This window comes from Physella acuta, unplaced genomic scaffold, assembly GCF_028476545.2.
Source record: "Physella acuta isolate Inbredline_101_S28 unplaced genomic scaffold, ASM2847654v3 ptg001693l, whole genome shotgun sequence".
NCBI classification, from domain to species: domain Eukaryota; kingdom Metazoa; phylum Mollusca; class Gastropoda; family Physidae; genus Physella; species Physella acuta.
Genome location: NW_026733206.1, coordinates 77,367 through 97,698, shown reverse-complemented (window position 1 = coordinate 97,698; position 20,332 = coordinate 77,367). Strand labels below are relative to the sequence as shown.

Here is a 20,332-nt window from a genome sequence, read left to right as displayed (position 1 = left end):
TTGGGGTCCCGGGCCTCCCGTGTTCGGTTTCGCGCCTACGTTCATTAAAGTGAGTGCAAAAGACTATGAATAAGTTGGGGTACTATAGTCGTTTATTAAGCTGAAACAGGCGATTCCGCCCCGGGCTAGACTCTGAGCACTGTGCGTTTATGTTCGCGTTAGTGTTTTCTTTGTGTTTAGGTTGGGTTTGCGTTAGTGGTTGCGTTTTGATTTGGTTCGTTTTTGTTCTTTCTTTTTTCGTTTTCGTTTGTGTTTTATTTTCTTTGCGTTTGTGTTTGTATTTGTGTTTGTGGTTGGTTTTGCGTTTGTATTTGGTTTGTTTTCGTTTGTTTTTTCGTTTGTGTTTTTTTCTTTGGGTTTGTGGTTGGTTTTGCATTTGGATTTGGTTTGTTTTCGTTTGCTTTTTCGTTTTTTTTTTTTTCTTTGTGTTCGTATTGGTGTTTGTGGTTGTGGTTGGGTTAGTTGTTAGGTTTTTGTTTTCGTTTGTATTTGTAATTGTGTTAGCGTTATGTTTGCGTTTTGTTGTTTTGGTTTTGGTTTGGGTGTGCAATGCCGGGTTTATGATGATTACTAAACACACAGGTAATGGTCTTTAACAGAAAGGTTTTTCACAGAAGCCAGAGCAGGGCCTGGCCGGGACGGCTAGTATACTACTAAAAGTCAAGTTTGTTTACATGTTTGAATATTTATTTGTTTGTTTGCCTGATTGACTATTGTGATATGTTCGACTCTACCGGGACAGCTGTAAAATAGTATGTAGGTAGAGAATAATTTTTTAATGCAGACAGACTGTTAATCACAAATTTATTTAAAGACGTTAATTAATTTATTGATTTATTCATTGTTAAATTAACCGTATTTTTTTAAAAATGTTAATACTTTGAATAAACTTTTGTGGGGATAGTGACGTCCCTTGATAGTGACGTCAGAGTTTTTTTGTTGACTCTTTAGTACAATAAAATGGCGGCGTCTATCGAAGAAAATTGTGTTCCCATTCCAAAGTTTAACGCGTTCTAAATCTAATTTTCTGTCGGTCATAACTTTAACAATACGTCCGTTTGCTGTATTTATTACGTTCCAACACTTATATCAATTTTCAACTGTCTTTTTTCATTTAGTTTTACAATAAATTTCTCTAGATCTAAAGATCAGCTGTCGAAGGAAATTTATGAATCTAGCCTAGATCTAGATCTAGGTCACTAAACTCAATGTAAATTCTAAATCTAGACTTAATGTAAATTCTACATCTAGAATCTATTTCAGGCCTTAATACATCTAGAATCTATTTCAGGCCTTAATTATTTTATATAAATCTTTGTTTGGCTAATTTAAGATAAAATTTAATTTGAAAGTTACTACTTCTAGACTAGACGCTCGAAATCAAGTTGCATCAAAGTATAGTATAAAAATTCATTTGTGACGTCACGAGTAAATAGCTAAGTTTGTAGCGTAGTCCGCTCTCATGCGAGTGGTACAGGTTCTAGACCAATATGTCAATGATATTTTTTTTCAATTTTTTTTTTTTAGATGTTAATGATAAAAAATGATATTTTTTTTCAATTTTTTTTTTTAGATGTTAATGATAAAGTTGCCTATCTGAACTTGGCAGGATACAGGGCAGGTGAAGTAGAGTTCATCTGTTTCTTTGTCCTAACCATATGAAAGGATAGTGTGGTCAGAGACATGCTCGGCTGGAATCGTTTTTTAAACGATAAAAACATGTTGTCTGAGACTTGGCGGGACACTGGGCAGGTGAAGTAGAGTTGAGTAGGTCACATGTGACGTCAGTATATGAAGGGATAGTCCGAAATCGGTGTTTTCGGTGTTTTTAAAAGATAAGAAACATATTTTTGAATGTGGGCTCTGTTTTTGTGACGATAAGTGACACTGCAGTAGCGTAGCGAGGAGGGGGGGGGGCGGGTGGGGAGGCGGGGGGGGGGGGGGGGGGAAGGGGAGGCGGGGGGGGCGGGGGGGGGGGAAGGGGAGGCGGGGGGGGGGGAAAGGGGAGGCGGGGGGGGGGGGGGGGGGAAGGGGAGGCGGGGGGGAGGTGAAGGGGGGGAGGTGAAGGGGGGGGGGCGGGGGGACGTATGTTGGGGCGCCAAAATGGTTTGGAAAAATAAATTGAAAGGTTGAGGGGGGTTCAAATCGAAAGTTTGAGTGGGGGGGGGTTGAAAATCGAAATCTTGGGGGGGGGGGGGGGGGTTAAAATCGAAAAGTTTGTCCCCGGGCGCCGGGAAGGCTCGCTATGCCTCTGAGTGACAGACGTGATGTTTTTTGATGGATGACCCCCGAAACCCACAGTTATCCAAGGGATGACGGGTATTCTAGTATAAACTATGATTAATAATTGTCTAGCAAAGTTACTTAAAACAGAACGATCATTCTCTAAATTGGGATATATTAAGAACCGATCGTTGTCTATTACATAGATTTGATTTTAGGCTTAAGCTTAAGTCAAACAATTTGACGTTTTAAGAGAATTAAATAATGATATTCTCAAAGACCATATGGCAGAAATGCTTAAAGAAATTGCTCATACTACAGCACTATTACAGTTTACAATAAGTTCTAATGAAAAGGTTTATAAATTTAATTGATCCATTATGAGGTTTTATGGCTAATTTACTTTTGACTTATTTTTTTTTGTTATTATTTTAAAGTGACCCGTAACTTTCAGCTGCTAACAGTCTTTGCTGAAAACAAATGCACAATGAAAGTTCAGGTCAGAAGAGGCTGCTTTTTACTTTCTCGTATATACGAAGTATAGAGAAAGTATTGTAATCGTGCAAAAAAAATCGAGATTTTTACAAATCTCGACGTTTTACACCTGACTGATACGGAAAAACATAATTCTGCAATCTTGTCCGTATGTCTGTGTGTCTGCGTGAGTGTGTGTCTGTCTGTGTGTAAACAGTATTACTTGAGTACCGTTACAGCTAGGTTGATGACATTTCATATGTAAGTATTTTATCGAAATCGTAGATCCGTATCAACTTTTGAGCGATTCCCGATAACCGGAAGTGGTACTTTTTCTACTTTGAATTTTTCAAAAGCCTATAACTTGAGTACTATTTCAGATAGATATATGAATATTCACATGTAAGTAAAAGATCTAATTCTCTACCTCCTGTCAAATTTTGATTAATTTCCGTTTACCGGAAGTACTAATTTACGCTATTTCCGATTTCTCAAAAACACACGTAAATTTATAAAGTACTAATAATATCCCGCACTATTATGCACATTTTATTAGGCGTTCACTTAGTGTGCAATACTTTTTTTACGAGATTCCATTCTATTATAAAAAGTTTAAGTAATTAAAAATGGATTACAAATATTGTCTATGTCCTCAGTTGCCATCCCTCTTAGTTTTATATTAGAATATCCGAGAGAGTTTAGGGGAGATCATTCCCGGTTTATTTAAATTTCACATGCCGTTTGGACATAACCTGCGGGAATCAAATTGTTGTAAAGCCTTCTACTACATGATGAATATTACAACATCTCTAGTTTTGCTATATTTATTTTGCTTACCTTGAATTGGTCCATGAATGTAGTTTTGGGTTAGATTATAAAACTGAAGCAAGTGTAAGCATAACAAATAAATAGCATTGTTGAATTTGCCATCTACAAATATTTGTGCTAAAGTTTTGCCTGAATAAAAAAAAATTGATTTAAAGAATAAGAGAAATATGACAAAAATGTAAACAATATAGGCAATTAAGTTTTATTTTGCAAGTTTGCCTTTAAAAATAACTTTATAAATTCGGAGTAAATATTTTTACGTACCTTCTTTTAGTTCTTTCACAATAACAACATAATTGGCAATATGTGATACTTTATAAAGTGTTAGTACATGCTCCGATTTTTTGTAGTCATACATAAATCTTAATTCGTCTCCATTAAAGTTTTTTATCTCCTTCTGTTGATTTATGTTTACAACAACAAATAAATTAAATGTACCAATTGTAATTACTGGTTTGTAATTCATGTCTACATAAACAGTTAATGTATAAAAAAAAACATTGGGCCTAATCTATTTTTACCGACTCAATTTGCAAACTATGAGCTTGTATTAGTACAGGTGATCTTGATGATAAATTCCAAGTTTCAGCACCACTTACGGCCATGTAGTTTTCTATGTTGAATTCCACAGAATTACGTGAGATCTGTTATTGAAATTAATATATTGTCAAAAACATTGAATGTCATTTAGAATCATCAATTTTTCTAGGGCTGCATAACTGACCTATCTGTAACCTGACAAGTGCCCTCACAGATTAGTCCCTAAATCTGGCTGTTGTTTATGTAATACATTTTATATTGTCACTGCAAGGTGGGTCGAGTGAATGACAGAAGACCTCTGGTCAACTTTATTTATTAACAACACTATTTTTACAACCTTTTCTGTTAGTATTTGACAACCACGCTTTTTAAAGAAAGAGTCTATTTTTGTTTATATTTTATTTGTATAATAATTATTTTAATGTTTAATCAACATTAAAAATAGTTAATATAATTCCCTCCCCACCCTGATTTTTTTTGTTTTGGGTAAGGTTATTCACATACATTGAAAACATTATTATTAGACATAAAGAATAAATCTGATTCCCATTACTACCAATTAATGTTAGAGAGATATAATCTATATATACAATTCTCTTCTGGGAGACGCTAGAAAACAAGCCGTAAACGCGCTCCCTACCATCCCCAACCCTACATGGTCTTAGTGAGCTGTGGTTCACGCTTTGTTTACCTTCGTGGAGTCGGGTTTAGTGACGGCTATTAGGGGCAGATAATTTAGTTTGAAACGATTTTAAACGTTGGGGGGGGGGGGGGGGGAGGAAGGGGGGTTATGGTCCTTAACGATCTACTTATAGTGTTTTAAAGAAATATTTTCAGTGTCAGCGTTGGTACTGTCGAATTCACAAATGATGAATTACTGAAAAGTAGAAAAAACAACTAAATAGCGGCGGATGTTATGCCGCGGGCCGGCTCGTTAAGTATAATTATATAGCAGATACCATAGTGTTACCAGCCAAGGCGAATGATCAAAATCTTTTTTGGTCGGGCCCTGGTGGTCCGCAATTGTTAAAACTATTTTTTGCTCTTGAGAGCGATTGTTAACAAGGCATGTGGCCTCAGGAAATCTGGGTAGTGTTCTGATTTACACAATGGTAGTCAGCGTGAAGCGTTGTCAGAAAAAGACCCTATGTGTTGATGTTCGTTAGTCAGTAAAAGAGAATAGCACATACAGCATAGGTCCAATGAAAGTAATGACAATAAATCATTTACTGTTTGTATTTCGTAACTAGCTGTGTAGTAAGTTGGCAATAACTATAGATAGCAAAGGTATACCCAGAGGCGAATCCAGGTTTTCACATATATAATGAGTAGTCAGGTTCGGGCATCAAGTTTTACTTTACAATAGCATAATATCTATTCTAAAGATTTGAATGCATAAGACGCGTAAATGCAGATATTGCTTTTGCTCAGTTTTCAAAAAGGGTCTTTATTTGAAATTAAATGGGAAAAACATTAATTACTATGTCCTATTAAAATATATTTGATAACAATTTTGTTCTATACTGTAATTTATAAATTATGAACCCTGCAGTGTGTAAAGATTGCATATGGAGCTATATCCCTAACTTGTTTTTGTAGGTCTGATATTTCAGCATACATAGCGTTTGCTCCATCATATCACTGATAGTAGCACACGGTCATTGACAGCCCTAAACCTGTGAATGCTGTAAGAGCGATTTGAAAAAAAAAACACCTCTACACTAGCTTCTGGAAGTTCGCTAAATTGAATACATTTTCGATGGTGTCTCCGTGTTCTGTAAAATATCTACTAGACAAATATCTGCTAACATCGATAGTTGAATCTACAATCACTTCGAAATAACTAGCTATTTTAAGTTCACCTATTTTCTTTAAAATGTGGGCTGATAGACTTTATTAGGTCGTTTTGAATATACGTGGACTTAAGTATGTTGCATTACTGTCACCGAAAATTTAAATGTTGTTGTAGCAAATCATCATTGTTAGATGGGAGCTTAATAAGTTCCAAAAAGTTGCCTTCATTTAATATAGCTTCTCTTAAACTTTGGGATTCACGATGTCCTTAAAATTGTTAATACTTTCAAGTATTATTCTTTATTTTGTTTCCTTCTTTTTTACTTTCTCGTATATACGAAGTATAGAGAAAGTCTTGTAATCGTGCAAAAAAAAAAAAATGGAGATTTTTACAAATCTGACGTTTGACATCTCACTGATACGGAAAAACATAATTTTGCAATCTTGTCCGTATGTCTGTGTGTCTGTGTGTCTGTCTGTCCGTGTGTAAACCGATAACTTGAGTACCATTACAGCTAGGTTGATGAAATTTCATATATAAGTATTTTATCGAAATCGTAGATCCGTATCAACTTTTGAGTGATTTCCGATAAACGGAAGTGGTACTTTTCCTACTTTAAATTTTTCAAAGGCCTATAACTTGAGTACTGTTTCAGATAGATAAAAGAAATTTCACATGTAAGTAAAAGATGTAATTCTCTACCTTCTGTTAAATTTTGAGTAATCTCCGTTGACTGGAAGTAGTAATTTACGCTACTTTCGATTTCTCAAAAAACTAATGTAAATTTTAAAAGTACTAATAATATTGTGCACTATTATGCGCTTTATTATTTAGCGTTCACTTGGTGTGCAATTAATTTGTCTACCAGATTTTATTCTATTTTTAAAACTTTAAGTATTTAAAATGGATTTAAAATCATGTCTATAGCCCGAGTTCCCATCCCCTGTTATTTTATATAAGAATATTCGAGAAAGTTTAGGGGAGATTACTCCTGGTTTATTTATGTTAAAATATTACTTAATATTAAGTGTGAATGTCTGGGGTGTCTTATTTCTTATTATTATTACTATTATTATTATTTTTTATTATCATTATCAATCATTATCAATCATTATCATTATCATTATCATTATCATTATCATTATCATTATCATTATCATTATCATTATCATTATCATTATCATTATCATTATCATTATCATTATCATTATCATTATCATTATCATTATCATTATCATTATCATTATCATTATCATTATCATTATCATTATCATTATCATTATCATTATCATTATCATTATCATTATCATTATCATTATCATTATCATTATCATTATCAATATCGTTATCGTTATCGTTACCGTTACCGTTACCGTTACCGTTACCGTTACCGATACCGTTACCGTTACCATTACCATTACCATTACCATTACCATTACCATTACCATTACCATTACCATTACCATTACCAATATCAATATCATTACCATTACCATTACCATTACCATTACCATTACCATTACCATTACCATTACCATTACCATTACCATTACCATTACCATTACCATTACCATTACCATTACCATTACCATTACCATTACCATTACCATTACCATTACCATTACCATTACCATTACCATTACCATTACCATTACCATTACCATTACCATTACCATTACCATTACCATTACCATTATCATTATCATTATCATTATCATTATCATTATCATTATCATTATCATTATCATTATCATTATCATTATCATTATCATTATCATTATCATTATCATTATCATTATCATTATCATTATCATTATCATTATCATTATCATTATCATTATCATTATCATTATCATTATCATTATCATTATCATTATCATTATCATTATCATTATCATTATCATTATCATTATCATTATCATTATCATTATCATTATCATTATCATTATCATTATCATTATCATTATCATTATCATTATCATTATCATTATCATTATCATTATCATTATCATTATCATTATCATTATCATTATCATTATCATTATCATTATCATTATCATTATCATTATCATTATCATTATCATTATCATTATCATTATCATTATCATTATCATTATCATTATTATTACTATTATTATTATTATTATTATTATTATTATTATTATCTGTAACTGCAAAGGCGAATGTATCGTTTCCTTTTGTAAACTGTTCGTGCTTTTGGTTATGTAGTCCCAAATCATGGCGCCGCTGTGTATCTGTTTACGTCGCTGTCTACAGCTAGTTTGTATATATATATTTTGTTTATATTGTTGTCAAAATTTATGTCTTTTTGTTTAATTCTGTCGAGTTCTTCGTGATGTGTTGGTTGTTATCAGTGGTTTAGGGACTAATTTTGGAAGCGCAGTATGCAAGGTGTATGTATGTCCGTTTTGTTAGAAAGTTAGAGCTTCCTTTTCTTTTCAATGTCGAGGGGATGAGGAAGGTGTCTATGTGGTCAGAGCCTGGACCATCCGAAGCATAAAAAATCATCGCTGGCCCATCCATTAGTTTTACTTTGCTGTTTCATTTCTGCAAACCTGGTAAGATAGTTGCTCTTTTTATTTTTCTCTTATATGATGCGTGTTGGCCTTGGGCAAAATTTTTCTGTCCATGTATCTACTTGTTGTCACCATTGTGGTTATGTCAGACAACGTTGGGCAGCCAGACTTTATTATAAAGTCTATTTTTTTACTCATGTTTTTTTTAATATTTAGGCTTCTGCCTCCAACCTCATGTGAGTGAATTATTCACGGCATTGGTTTTGATTAGTTGTAATACATAAGCCTAGGGAGGTAGATATTGTCCCCCCCCCCCCCACCCCCCGTCATGGCTTACAGAAAGCAATTCATCGTAATGGTTATTTTAAGAATGGCAAGCCAATACAGCTGTTATTAATAGCGTTGTTTACATAGATACTTCATTAATGGTATCATGATTTAACCCATGTCTAGTACTAGATCTATATGCTTAAATAATTGCTGCATTAAAAGAAATCTTGCAAGTAATTTACATCGACGTGCCATCCGAAAATAAATTAATCTCTGACAAATTTGATTGTCTAAAACGTCGATTTTAAAAAGTCTCCAAATAGACGCCACTTTGCTAAAAATGCTTTCCTCTCCCCTTTTATTACTGACAGAATAATCTTGCATGTCATTTGTGCTTTTTCTTGTTTTAGGGCTATATAGTTCAATTGAATTTACATCATTTACATAACTTACGAACAACATTTTCTGGGACCATCCTTCTATCTACTTATCTATCTATCTATCTATCTATCTATCTATCTATCTATCTATCTATCTATCTATCTATCTATCTGTCTGTCTGTCTGTCTGTCTGTCTGTCTGTCTGTCTGTCTGTCTGTCTGTCTGTCTGTCTGTCTGTCTGTCTGTCTGTCTGTCTGTCTGTCCGTCCGTCCGTCCGTCCGTCCGTCCGTCCGTCCGTCCGTCCGTCCGTCCGTCCGTCCGTCCGTCCGTCCGTCCGTCCGTCCGTCTGTCCGTCTGTCGTTCTGTCGGTCTGTCGGTCTGTCGGTCTGTCGGTCTGTCTGTCTGTCTGTCTGTCTGTCTGTCTGTCTGTCTGTCTGTCTTTTGTTTTATATATATTTATGTTATTTATATATATATATATATATATATATATATATATATATATATATATATATATATATATATATATATATATATATATATATATATATATATATATATATATATATATATATGTATAAATATATATATGTATATATATATTTATGATATATATATATATATATATATGTATATATATATATATATATATATATATATATATATATATATATATATATATATATATATATATATATATATTACAAGTGAATTTTTTCCAAGCCATCAGAATATGTAATATTCTATTGGCGATGAAAGTAATGAGAACTTACGATATAAGGATTCACAATAAAACCACGTGGTATTTCTTTGTCTCTAATTTTCTCAAATCTGCATATTAGCTCCTCTAGGTCTTGTTTAGAATTTACTGCACGCCTTTCTCTGGAGCTAGGACGTTTGTTAATTTTTATCAAAATTAAATAATTTATTTTGGAATCTTTTAAATGTTATGTTCGATTATCACTTTCTTGTTTGTTAATTGTAAATGATTGTAAGATATATTTGTATGAAATAAAAATTACACATACCATATAATCAGCTCCTTACTTGCAATTGTGCTTGAAGCAAAGACAACTTCATTTTTAAGTTCTTCTTTGTATTTCTGGTAATATTCCGTGTAGAGTATATTAATTGTAAAGGCTTTATTTGTTACAAGGAATATCAATAGTTGACATACATATTTTGGCTATCCCCCACTTCCACATAAAATGACACTTTCTAGTCATCCCCTCTCTCAACACCAGAAGCGAGATGTCATTTATGGATTACACTTGGTTTTTTCAATAAGGATATATTATCACTACGTTATACAAATTATAGTGTTTTCAAGAGTAAAAAACACGATGGTCATAGTATAATATTCTTAAAATGAATTTGATTAATGATAAAAAAAATAAATATTGATGATTTTGTAAAACAAGTTTCATTTTCCAAACTTATCACTTTAATTAACGTCATGCGGAATGAACAAAATTAAAGGAAATCAATCACCCTTAACAAAAATTAAAATTGTGTTTGAAAAACGTGTACAAAGTACTTCCCCTTGTCCCTTTAGTACCAATTACTTTCCTTGCTAAATCTTACACAAATATTACTTCCATTAGGGTGTGGGCGGGTGATGAAAACCAAAATAAACAAAATGCTTATTTCAAAACCTAATGCTATAATATTTAGTACATAGTTATGACTTAAAGAACGAAATCTAAAATTTAAAAAACAAAATTGGTGAAAATGTCATGTGATTATATTGGGTTTTATTTACCCTTTTAACATAAAAAACAATGAAAGATGGTTTATGCAAATTCGATAATAACTTGTAGGATTATAGAGATATAAGCTGCTAACAGTCGTGATAGATTACATTATCAAATTTTAAAATACTTTTGTTTTTAAATATTTTTTTCTGAAAATTACTTTTAAAAAATCGAAATGTGGGCAAAAAATACACAATTTTAACTTTAAAGAAAAAGAATACAGATTTTTAAAAATGTGTTCTATCAGTTTTGTTGAAATATGTATACAGAATAAACAGAGAAAATTGTGATCAATTTTAGTAATAATTTCAACAGACAGTCTCTTATGAATTTTATTTGGAGTTAAACGTATTGGATAGTTAAAAACCTGGCCATCGGAATGGAATGCGTGAGCGATCAATCACTGTATTTTGCATGCTTTTTTGGAGATCGCTCACTGACTGAAGAGAGTGAATCTAGGTCTATATAATCGGGGTAAATGAGATGTTCGAGGAGGCCGCCTAGATGAATACAAGGGGAAGCTATGTGTGTTGACTATTAGAACTTGAAATGTATCCAATATTATTACTGTGATTTTATCTTGTGTATTCACGCACTCTATGTATAAGTGCTATATCGAACGTTGGATGTTTGATTACTGAATGAATGATCAGTATTCTTTGTGGATTTTACTATTATAAATAAAATTGTGAAATGAACTAGCAGTTTTTCGTCTATGTAAGAAGAAAGAAAACTCAAAACTTCTAGTTTTCTCAACATAACATGGGGTTACAATAATTAAGATAGTTATTTCAATGTTAAAATTGTTTTAAAAATCCAAGATCACCGCAATCACCATGGCAACGGCATGAAATTTTCGACTATTTTAAGTTATAAGTAAAGGATAAATATTATAGCATTTGGTTTAGAAATAAGCATTTTAATTATTTTGGTTTTCATCATCCTCCCATGCTCAGAAACTTTAAATCGGGAAGACAAAAATACTGCTTATTAGTTTGTTTTGATGTTGGACAAAAATTATATAATAAGCGTGGATTAATAAAGTGCAATGTGGTAGATAAAACACGGATATTTTAAATACTGCCTTTTATTTATTGTATACACTGAAAGTACTATTTACTAATTATTTTTAATCAATAACAGTTTATAAACCGCTGCTAAATGTTCTCTATATTTAGTTCTATTTTTCGGTTTGAGGACAAACTGGGAGTATAATAGTCGATCACTGAATTAAATCAGACGTGTCCGCAGGCGCACCGGCAGGGTGTGATTTGGCGCCGTGGGCTATCCTGTGAGCGCATACTTTCGTTTTAAAGAGAGCGATAGACTATGGATAAGAAGGGTTACTAAAGTACTTCATTAAGTTGAATCCAGGGTGTTTTCAAGAGCCCCAATAGAGTGCTATTGGGCGCTTCGAGCCTTCCCGTGAGCGCTATGGCGCAAACTTTCGTGCTTCAGACTATGTATACTTTGAGATATTACAATCTTTTACCAAATTTAATCAGGAGGGGCACCGGCTCCCTGGTATGGTTTAATTTTGATCTAAGCTATAGGAAGTATGCATTTAAGTTTGTGTTTATGTTCGCGTTTAGCTATTGCATCCTTTTCTGAGTTATTGTTTGTTTGGTTGGTTTGCGTTTGTGTTTTTTTGTTTGTATTTGTGTTTGTGTTTTGGTTTTGGTTAGTTTTGATTAGTGTTAAGTTTAAATTTAGAGTTAAGTTTAGGGTTATATGCTCTTTTGTCAAACGTCCATGCCTGGTATATGCTGCTTAATAACACACAAGTCATGGTTAATTACAGATAAGTTTTTCAGAGGCTAGTGCAGGGCCTGGCCGGGACGGCTAGTAATTTTAAAGAATTACCTTATAATCTTCATGATTTAACAACAGTTTCTGTATTATTGATTTGTTGAAATCTGTTAAACAATCAAAGCAATATTAAGCAGGTAATAAATAACAAAGCAAATTTTAAAAACAATATCAATGTAACCAATTAATTGCCAATACTATAAATAATTCATAGTGGCTATCAAGAATCGGGTCGCTAGCTTTATTTGGACACAGATTCTTCTAATTCTATGACAATAACAGCTATTGAAAATAAACCGGGAGTCATCTCCCCTAAACAGGGTGGTGGGTGGCATTTTCAGTGCAATTGTGCAAAAGAAATATAGAAATTTGTGACAAAGCCGCTCGTTAATACAAGAAAGTGAAAATTTCTTAGAATATACTTTATGAGAGTATTCTATAAAATAATAAAATCCTGAGTTTATATAATTAATCTGTAATAAAGCTAAATACCGCATTATAAAGCACCAATTTTTCTGTCTAAATAGAATAGAATCACGTAGAAAAAATACTCAGAAAAAGTAATGTAAAATTATCTAATTCATATAGTTTTGAGAAATTGAAAATAGCGTAAAGTACTACATCCTCTCACCGGAAATCACTTAAAATTTAAGGGAATCAATTGAGTAATATTTTATACCCATGTATGAAATTTTGTCCAACTAACTGAACCGGTACTCACATTATCGGTATTTTAGAAACCAGATTTAAAGTAAAGGATCACTTCCGGTTTTCTGAGGTCATCAAATAATTTAATTCATCAAATTTTAAGATCATACAATTCAAAATTTGCATATGAAATTCCGTCTACCTAACTTAATTTAACAGTTCTCAAGTTTTTGTCTTTTAAGAAACCGAAAGTAGAATAAGTACCACTTCCGGTTACCGGGAATCGCTAAACATACGAGTTGATAGAAATTACAAATCTGGAATAATATGTATATACATAAACCGCAGTGATCTCCCCTAAATTTTCTCGAACGTTCTTATATATCACTAGGGGGAAAGCAACTCGGGATACAGACAATATTTTAAACCATTTTTAATTACTTAAACTTTTAAAAATAGATAAGAATCTCGTAGAAAAAAGAATTGCACACCAAGTGAACGCTAATTAAAATGTGCGTAGTAGTGCGGAATATTATTAGTACTTTATAAATTCACATGCGTTTTTTGAGAAATCGGAAATAGCGTAAATTACAAATTCCGGTCAACGGAAAAAACTTGATAAAGGCAGATAATTATATCTTTTACTTATATTTTAAATTTCGTTTATCTAACTTAAATAGTACTAAAGTTATAGACTTTTGAAAAATTGAAAATTGAAAAAGTGCTACTTCCGGTTATCAAAAAAACACTGAAAAGTTGATACAGATCTAGAAATTGTATATAATACTGATATATGAAATTTCATCAACCTAGCTGTAACGGTTCTCAAGTTATCGTGTTTATAGACACATGCAAACATCCGGACAAAATTGCATAGTCCAGTTTTTCAACTATAGTATTTTTACAAGCTTTTATTTAACTCACTTCCTCGTCAGTCTGTCGTCAGTCTAGATCGAAACGGTGGAGCGAAATTGCAGGCACTTCTAACTGACAAATACGGTTCGTAATTGGTACTTTGGTCAAGACATGAAGGAATGCATCATGACATTCAATTTGACTTAATTGGTCGCCTGACTAATGTTTTTATGAATTAATTAAACATGTGACCAAATTAGTAGGCAGACTTATCAAACTACTCCAACTTGTGTTAAATAAGGATACTAGCGTACCCGTCCCCCGCGCGTTATCGCGGGGATAGAAGAAAGTGACGAATTATATTAGAAGGATTTCATTTGCCAATCATATGTACTTAGACGTGTGACCTTGTTTTCTAAAACTGTGTTATTTAAATGTAAACAATGCCTGCGCTTGTATCATAGTTATCGGGACACGGGTTTACCTATACTACCAAATGAAATCCTTGAATGTTCGTTAATCACTCACCGAAATAATGAGGTATAACAAACATCCTAACCACCCATGTATTAGAAACAGAGAGAGGCACTTTCAGGAGCCCCCCAATAACACTACCGCAGAGGCGCAGCGTAGGGCTGTTGGCTCTTTAAAAATAACTAAGTGCCAATGTGCTAACATGATAACCCAGAGCGCCACATAGCATCCAGAAACAATGATGCAGATTGCATTATTAGCTAAAGTTACACAAATCAAAAGGGTTTTTAACATGAACATTTTTTTGAAGTGTTATAAACATCAGTGTGACTGATGCAATTTGATAGCGTTTCTAATGGTATATTATTAGAAACTCGATCTCAATTTCTGATTGGATCGTTTAAAAATAGATGCCTATTGCATCATTTGCAAAGTGAGGAAACCGTACAGCGGATTTCCTCGCGTTACAAAGTTATTTTTAGTGACTTATTTTTTATTTGAGTTTCCTTTATAAACTAAATTTTTTACGTAAATATTTACATTATTTTGAGAGCTGTAGGTTTTGGAATTATTTGAATCTTTTACGGACAATAGGAAACAACACAGTGTTAATAATCTAACCTTGGTTAATTTTCCTCATTATTAAAAAAAAACGTATCATAGGGCCCTCAGCAGCCCGCGTGATTTCGAAGTCAATCGTTTTAGTGTTATCAATGTTTAAAGTAGGTCTTACTTTGATTTTCTAGACGCTTTATAGCTTCTGTCATTTCATCTTCTCCCTTCCATGTGTTTTCAACCATGTGCATGATGGCTTGAAATTCATCACGTTCTTCCACTTTCATATCTTTAAGTTGTTCCATCTATGTTAAGAAAATGTTCAGAAAATGTATTTATTAACACATGGAAAAGGTCGGCCATCTCCATTACCACAAAAATTAGGATATTCAACTCTAACGTCAAGGCAGTTCTGCTGTATGGAGCAGAGACATTGAGAGTCTCCAAAGCAAGCACAGCAAAGATACAGACCTTCATGAATAGATGCCTTAGACAGATATTGAAACTGAGATGGCAGGACAAAGTGACGAACATATACATATGGAGAGCGACGCGGGAGCCTTTAGGTGTGCAAATAAGAAGGAGGAAGTGGCGCCGGGTGGGTCACACACTGCGAAAGGCTCACATAAATGTTACACGCCAAGCGCTTGAGTGGAAACCCCAGGGAAAGCGGAAAAGAGGGCGCCCAAGACAAACCTGGAGGCGGAGTCTTCTTGAAGAACTGAAGCCAACAGGGATGTCTTGGGATATGACAAAATTAATAGCCGGGGATAGGAAGAAATGGAAGGAAATGGTGGAGGCCCTGTGTTCCATAAGGAGCAAAGAGGACTAAGTCAAGTAAGTCAACACATGAAAATTGCAACTACGTCTACTACTTCTTTGTTATTTTAAAATCAAAGGGGATAACCTCAAACACAATTAAGTATTACAAGTCAACATGGTATGCGTGCCATGGGCCAATTAACTAAGATTTCAGCCTGCTTTTCTTTTTGGATCTTCTTCTCTTTGTTATTTCCAGTAGGCCTGTTTGTACTGTTTTTTTATAAACAGTCACCGAGGTTGTTTTTTTTTTAACAAAAAAGAAATGCTGTTTTAAGTACTCAAGATTTTAAGACAGTAGATATTAAATTTGTTTATATTAGTTACTTATTATAAGTAGTAAACAAGTTAAGACGTTTCAAAATGTTCATTTTTAACTTTTTTTTCTATAACCTAAACTCAACACAATCACAAATAGCATAAGCCCAAGTTTTTTTTTTAAACTTAAAACAATAAGCACATAATTTCAATTGGCTTTTCTTATTTTACTTTCTCGTATACAGTGTATAGAGAAAGCATTGTAATCGTGCAGAAAAATAAACCGGGAGTGATCTCCACTAAACTTTCTCGGCAACAAGGGATATAGACAACATTTTTAATTCAATTTTAATTACTTAAACTTTTAAAAATAGAATCTCGTAGAAAAAACAATTGCACACCAAGTGAACGCCAAATAAAATTTCTATAATAGTGCGGAATATTATTAATACTTTTAATAAATTTACATGCGTTTTTTTTGTTGAGAAATTGGAATTAGCCTAAATTGCTATTTCCGGTCAACGGAAGTTTCTTAAAAATTGACTGAAGGCAGAGAATTAGATCTTTAACTTATATGTGAAATTTCATGTATCTCTCTGAAATAGTACTTATGTTATAGGCTTCTGAAAAATTGAAAGTAGAAAAAGTTCCACTTCCGGTTATCGGAAATCGCTGAAAATTTGATATGGGCAATTTTGGTGACTTTTAGCTCTCTTCGCTTTACAAAAGGCTACCCAGTTTTTCTTTTAGATATTTATCTCCGGGGAGCGGCATTTAAAACTGTCCGGAGGGTGTGGGGGTTCTGTGTGCGTAGGGGGGGGGGATTCGGATTGCGTTTGGAGGTGACAGGGGAAGAAACGGTAGAGATGCCTGAAGAAAATGTATATACCTATGGAAAGTTAGTAATGAAATAAATTGCAATTCAGCTTTTAAAAATGTCATTATCGGAAGCCTAGGAAAAGAAAAAATTTATTGATAAAGAGCAATGGAATAAAACATTGTTAAGATTATGAAAAAAAGGGGTTTTGTTTTATGTACTTTCTATATTTATGCTTTTTTAAAATAACAATACCTAATAGAAAAATTAAAACCAAATTATATACAGTATTAGTCAACACAATACCATATTAAATGCACTCGCTGATTAAAATACTTAAATTTGACAGACTTAAAAGATTTCTTTCAAAACCCGGCTGTTCAATTGTAGTTATTTTGTTTTTGTCTTTTAAAAACATATATTTCGGCTGATCATGGGTCTGACCACACTATCCCTTCATATGCTGAACAGACAGAAACAGTTAAACTCTACTTCACCTGCCCCGTGTCTCGCCGAGTTCCGAAAGGCAACTTTATCATTCACATATAAAAAGAGAAAAAAGAAAAAAATATATTTAAGATAGCCTTTAACTTTGTGTGTCTCAAACCCATACCACCCGCTTGGTATTAATTACACTATTATCTCAGCTATTTAGACACTATGGCTTTTTGGAGAATAAAAGAGGTACTTAAGAAACTGATCTTACGCGAATAGGCCCTATTCTTTGAAATTAAATTTTATCCCAAATTAGCCCTTTCCATAGCTAAACAAACAAAGATTTCAATAAAAATAATTAAGGCCTGAAATAGCTTTTTATTATATTGTATTGTATACATTTCATAGCTTACGTGGATCTAAACCAAAGTTGAATGGAATTGTTCATTTCTTTATATTCTAAAATCGGAAGATGACGCTATTAGTTTTGTGTTCTTTCCTTAGAGTAAACATTTGTGACGTTATTGTTAATCGCGTTCTTGTCACAACTATAAACATGTTTCCGGTTGCATAATTAAAACTGTTTTTCTTTATTCGAATATGCCTTTACCTTTTATTTTTTTTCTTTAAATAAAATTTTGTTTATACATTTAAAACATCTAACATATTATTTGCAACAAAAGTCTGTATCAAGTTTTCCATATATCGCTGAAGGTACTGATATGATATCTTGTGAAAATATTTTGTGGACAGAGAAAGATAGAGAGAATTGCGCTTATTGGCTTTTATAAATTAGGATATTCGAGTAAGTTTAAAGAAGATCACTTCCGGTTTTTTATTATAAAAATATGAAGTGAAAAGCTACTATATTGGGGCGACGTGGGCAAAAACAATTTTTTTGGGTTTTTTTTTGGACGTTTGACGTAAGGCATACCTGTTTCCGTTTTTTTTTTATTTTATATTTTTTATTTGGAGGACTATATAAAATTGAAACTTTCACAAACACTGGTTACTTATTAAGTATAGTAATTATAGTAATTTTTACAGGCCTATAGTAATTATTAATCTTGCACTACATATACTTTTGTATATTTAACTAATTTTATACCCTTGCTCCGCCACGGTGAAACTTTTTAAAATGTACTAACTTCAGGACAGAACAAAACCAAACACAAAAGATAACACTAACGCAAACACAAAAGAAAATGCAATGCAGACACAAACACAAACGCACAAAACTCAAACAAAAAGGTAAACACAAACAAAACGCAAAGGCAAACACAAAGTGAACACAAACACAGCGCAATCACAAAAGAAAACACTAAAGCAAACACAAATACAACGCATGGGCAAACACAAAAAAAAATTTAAAAAAGGGCACAAACATAATGCAAACGCAAAAAACAAACGAAAACACTAACACAAACACAAAATTAGGCAAACACAAACACAAAATTAGGCAAACACAAACACAAAATCAAACGCAAACGCACACATAAGCAAAAACACATTGAAAACACAAATGCAAGCACGAAAGCAAGCATAAACTGAAAAACAAACGAAAAGTCAAACGCTAACGCAACAATAACATAAAAGAAAACACAAACGCAAACACAAAACAAAAACAACGCAAAGGCAAATACAAACACAAAGAAAACTCAAACACAAACACCAATGCAAACACAAACGTATTGCAAACACAGCACGCAAACACAAAATAAAATACAAACACAAACGCCAACACAAACACAATGAAAGTCAAATACAAAAGCAAACTCAATTACAAAAGAAAACACAAACACAATGTAAGATACAAACGCAAATACAAATGCAAACGCTACACAAAAACAAAACCGCAAATGCAAACACAAACGCTAACACAAAGCAAGCATAAACTGAAAAACAAACGAAAAGTCAAACACAAACGCTAACGCAACAATAACATAAAAGAAAACACAAACGCAAACACAAAACAAAAACAACGCAAAGGCAAATACAAACACAAAGAAAACTCAAACACAAACACCAATGCAAACACAAACGTATTGCAAACGCAGCACGCAAACACAAAATAAAATACAAACACAAACGCCAACACAAACACAATGAAAGACAAATACAAAAGCAAACTCAATTACAAAAGAAAACACAAACACAATGTAAGATACAAACGCAAATACAAATGCAAACGCTACACAAAAACAAAACCGCAAATGCAAACACAAACGCTAACACAAACTCAATACTTAGGCAAACAAAATCACAAATAAAACGTAAATGTACACACAAACAAAAATGCAACACAATTGCAAACGCCAACGGAAAAACAAGCAAACGAAAACGCTAGCGCAAGCTGCAAACGCAACACGCAAAGACAAACATAAACGCCAAACTTAAAGCAAACATTAACGTATAACATAAATACATATTTAAATGCAAACATGAACGCATATTGCTCACAGTCTAGCCCGTGGCGCCAAGTCGCACCCTGCCGGGGCGCCAACGGGACCGTTTAGTTCAATTTAATAAACAATTATAATACCCCAAGTTATCCATAATCTATTGCATTCATTTCAACAAAAGTAGGCGCCATAGCGCTCACAGGAACTCAGTTCGAGCACCGGAGGACGCTCTAGCTTTGATTTAGTGAAGGACTTAAGTGACTCTTCATATCTATAGCATATCGCACAGTATAAAACGAAAGTATGCATCATAGGGCTGACAGGATAGTACGGGGCGCCAAATCGAACATCATGAAACGCCGGTGGACGCGCCTGATTCAATTCAGTAAACGCCTATAATACGAACCAGCTTGTCCGCAAATGGAAAGATAGAAGTAAACATAGAGGACATTTATCCT

At 33.3% G+C, this 20,332-nt stretch overlaps 1 protein-coding gene across 2 annotated transcripts in view; it reads right to left on the bottom strand.

Moving 5' to 3' along the window:
* The window catches only part of LOC131929916 (uncharacterized), a 54,845-nt gene that overhangs the window by 6,604 nt on the left and 27,909 nt on the right, over window positions 1–20,332 (bottom strand). For both annotated transcript variants that reach the window (XM_059286297.1, XM_059286298.1), the window contains 7 exons: window positions 15,322–15,448; window positions 12,666–12,718; window positions 10,077–10,150; window positions 9,822–9,936; window positions 4,047–4,169; window positions 3,790–3,922; window positions 3,535–3,654 (listed from right to left, as the gene is read on the bottom strand). In XM_059286297.1, coding sequence (XP_059142280.1) covers window positions 3,535–3,654; window positions 3,790–3,922; window positions 4,047–4,169; window positions 9,822–9,936; window positions 10,077–10,150; window positions 12,666–12,718; window positions 15,322–15,448 — 745 coding nt within the window. The remainder of the gene's footprint in view (window positions 1–3,534; window positions 3,655–3,789; window positions 3,923–4,046; window positions 4,170–9,821; window positions 9,937–10,076; window positions 10,151–12,665; window positions 12,719–15,321; window positions 15,449–20,332) is intronic.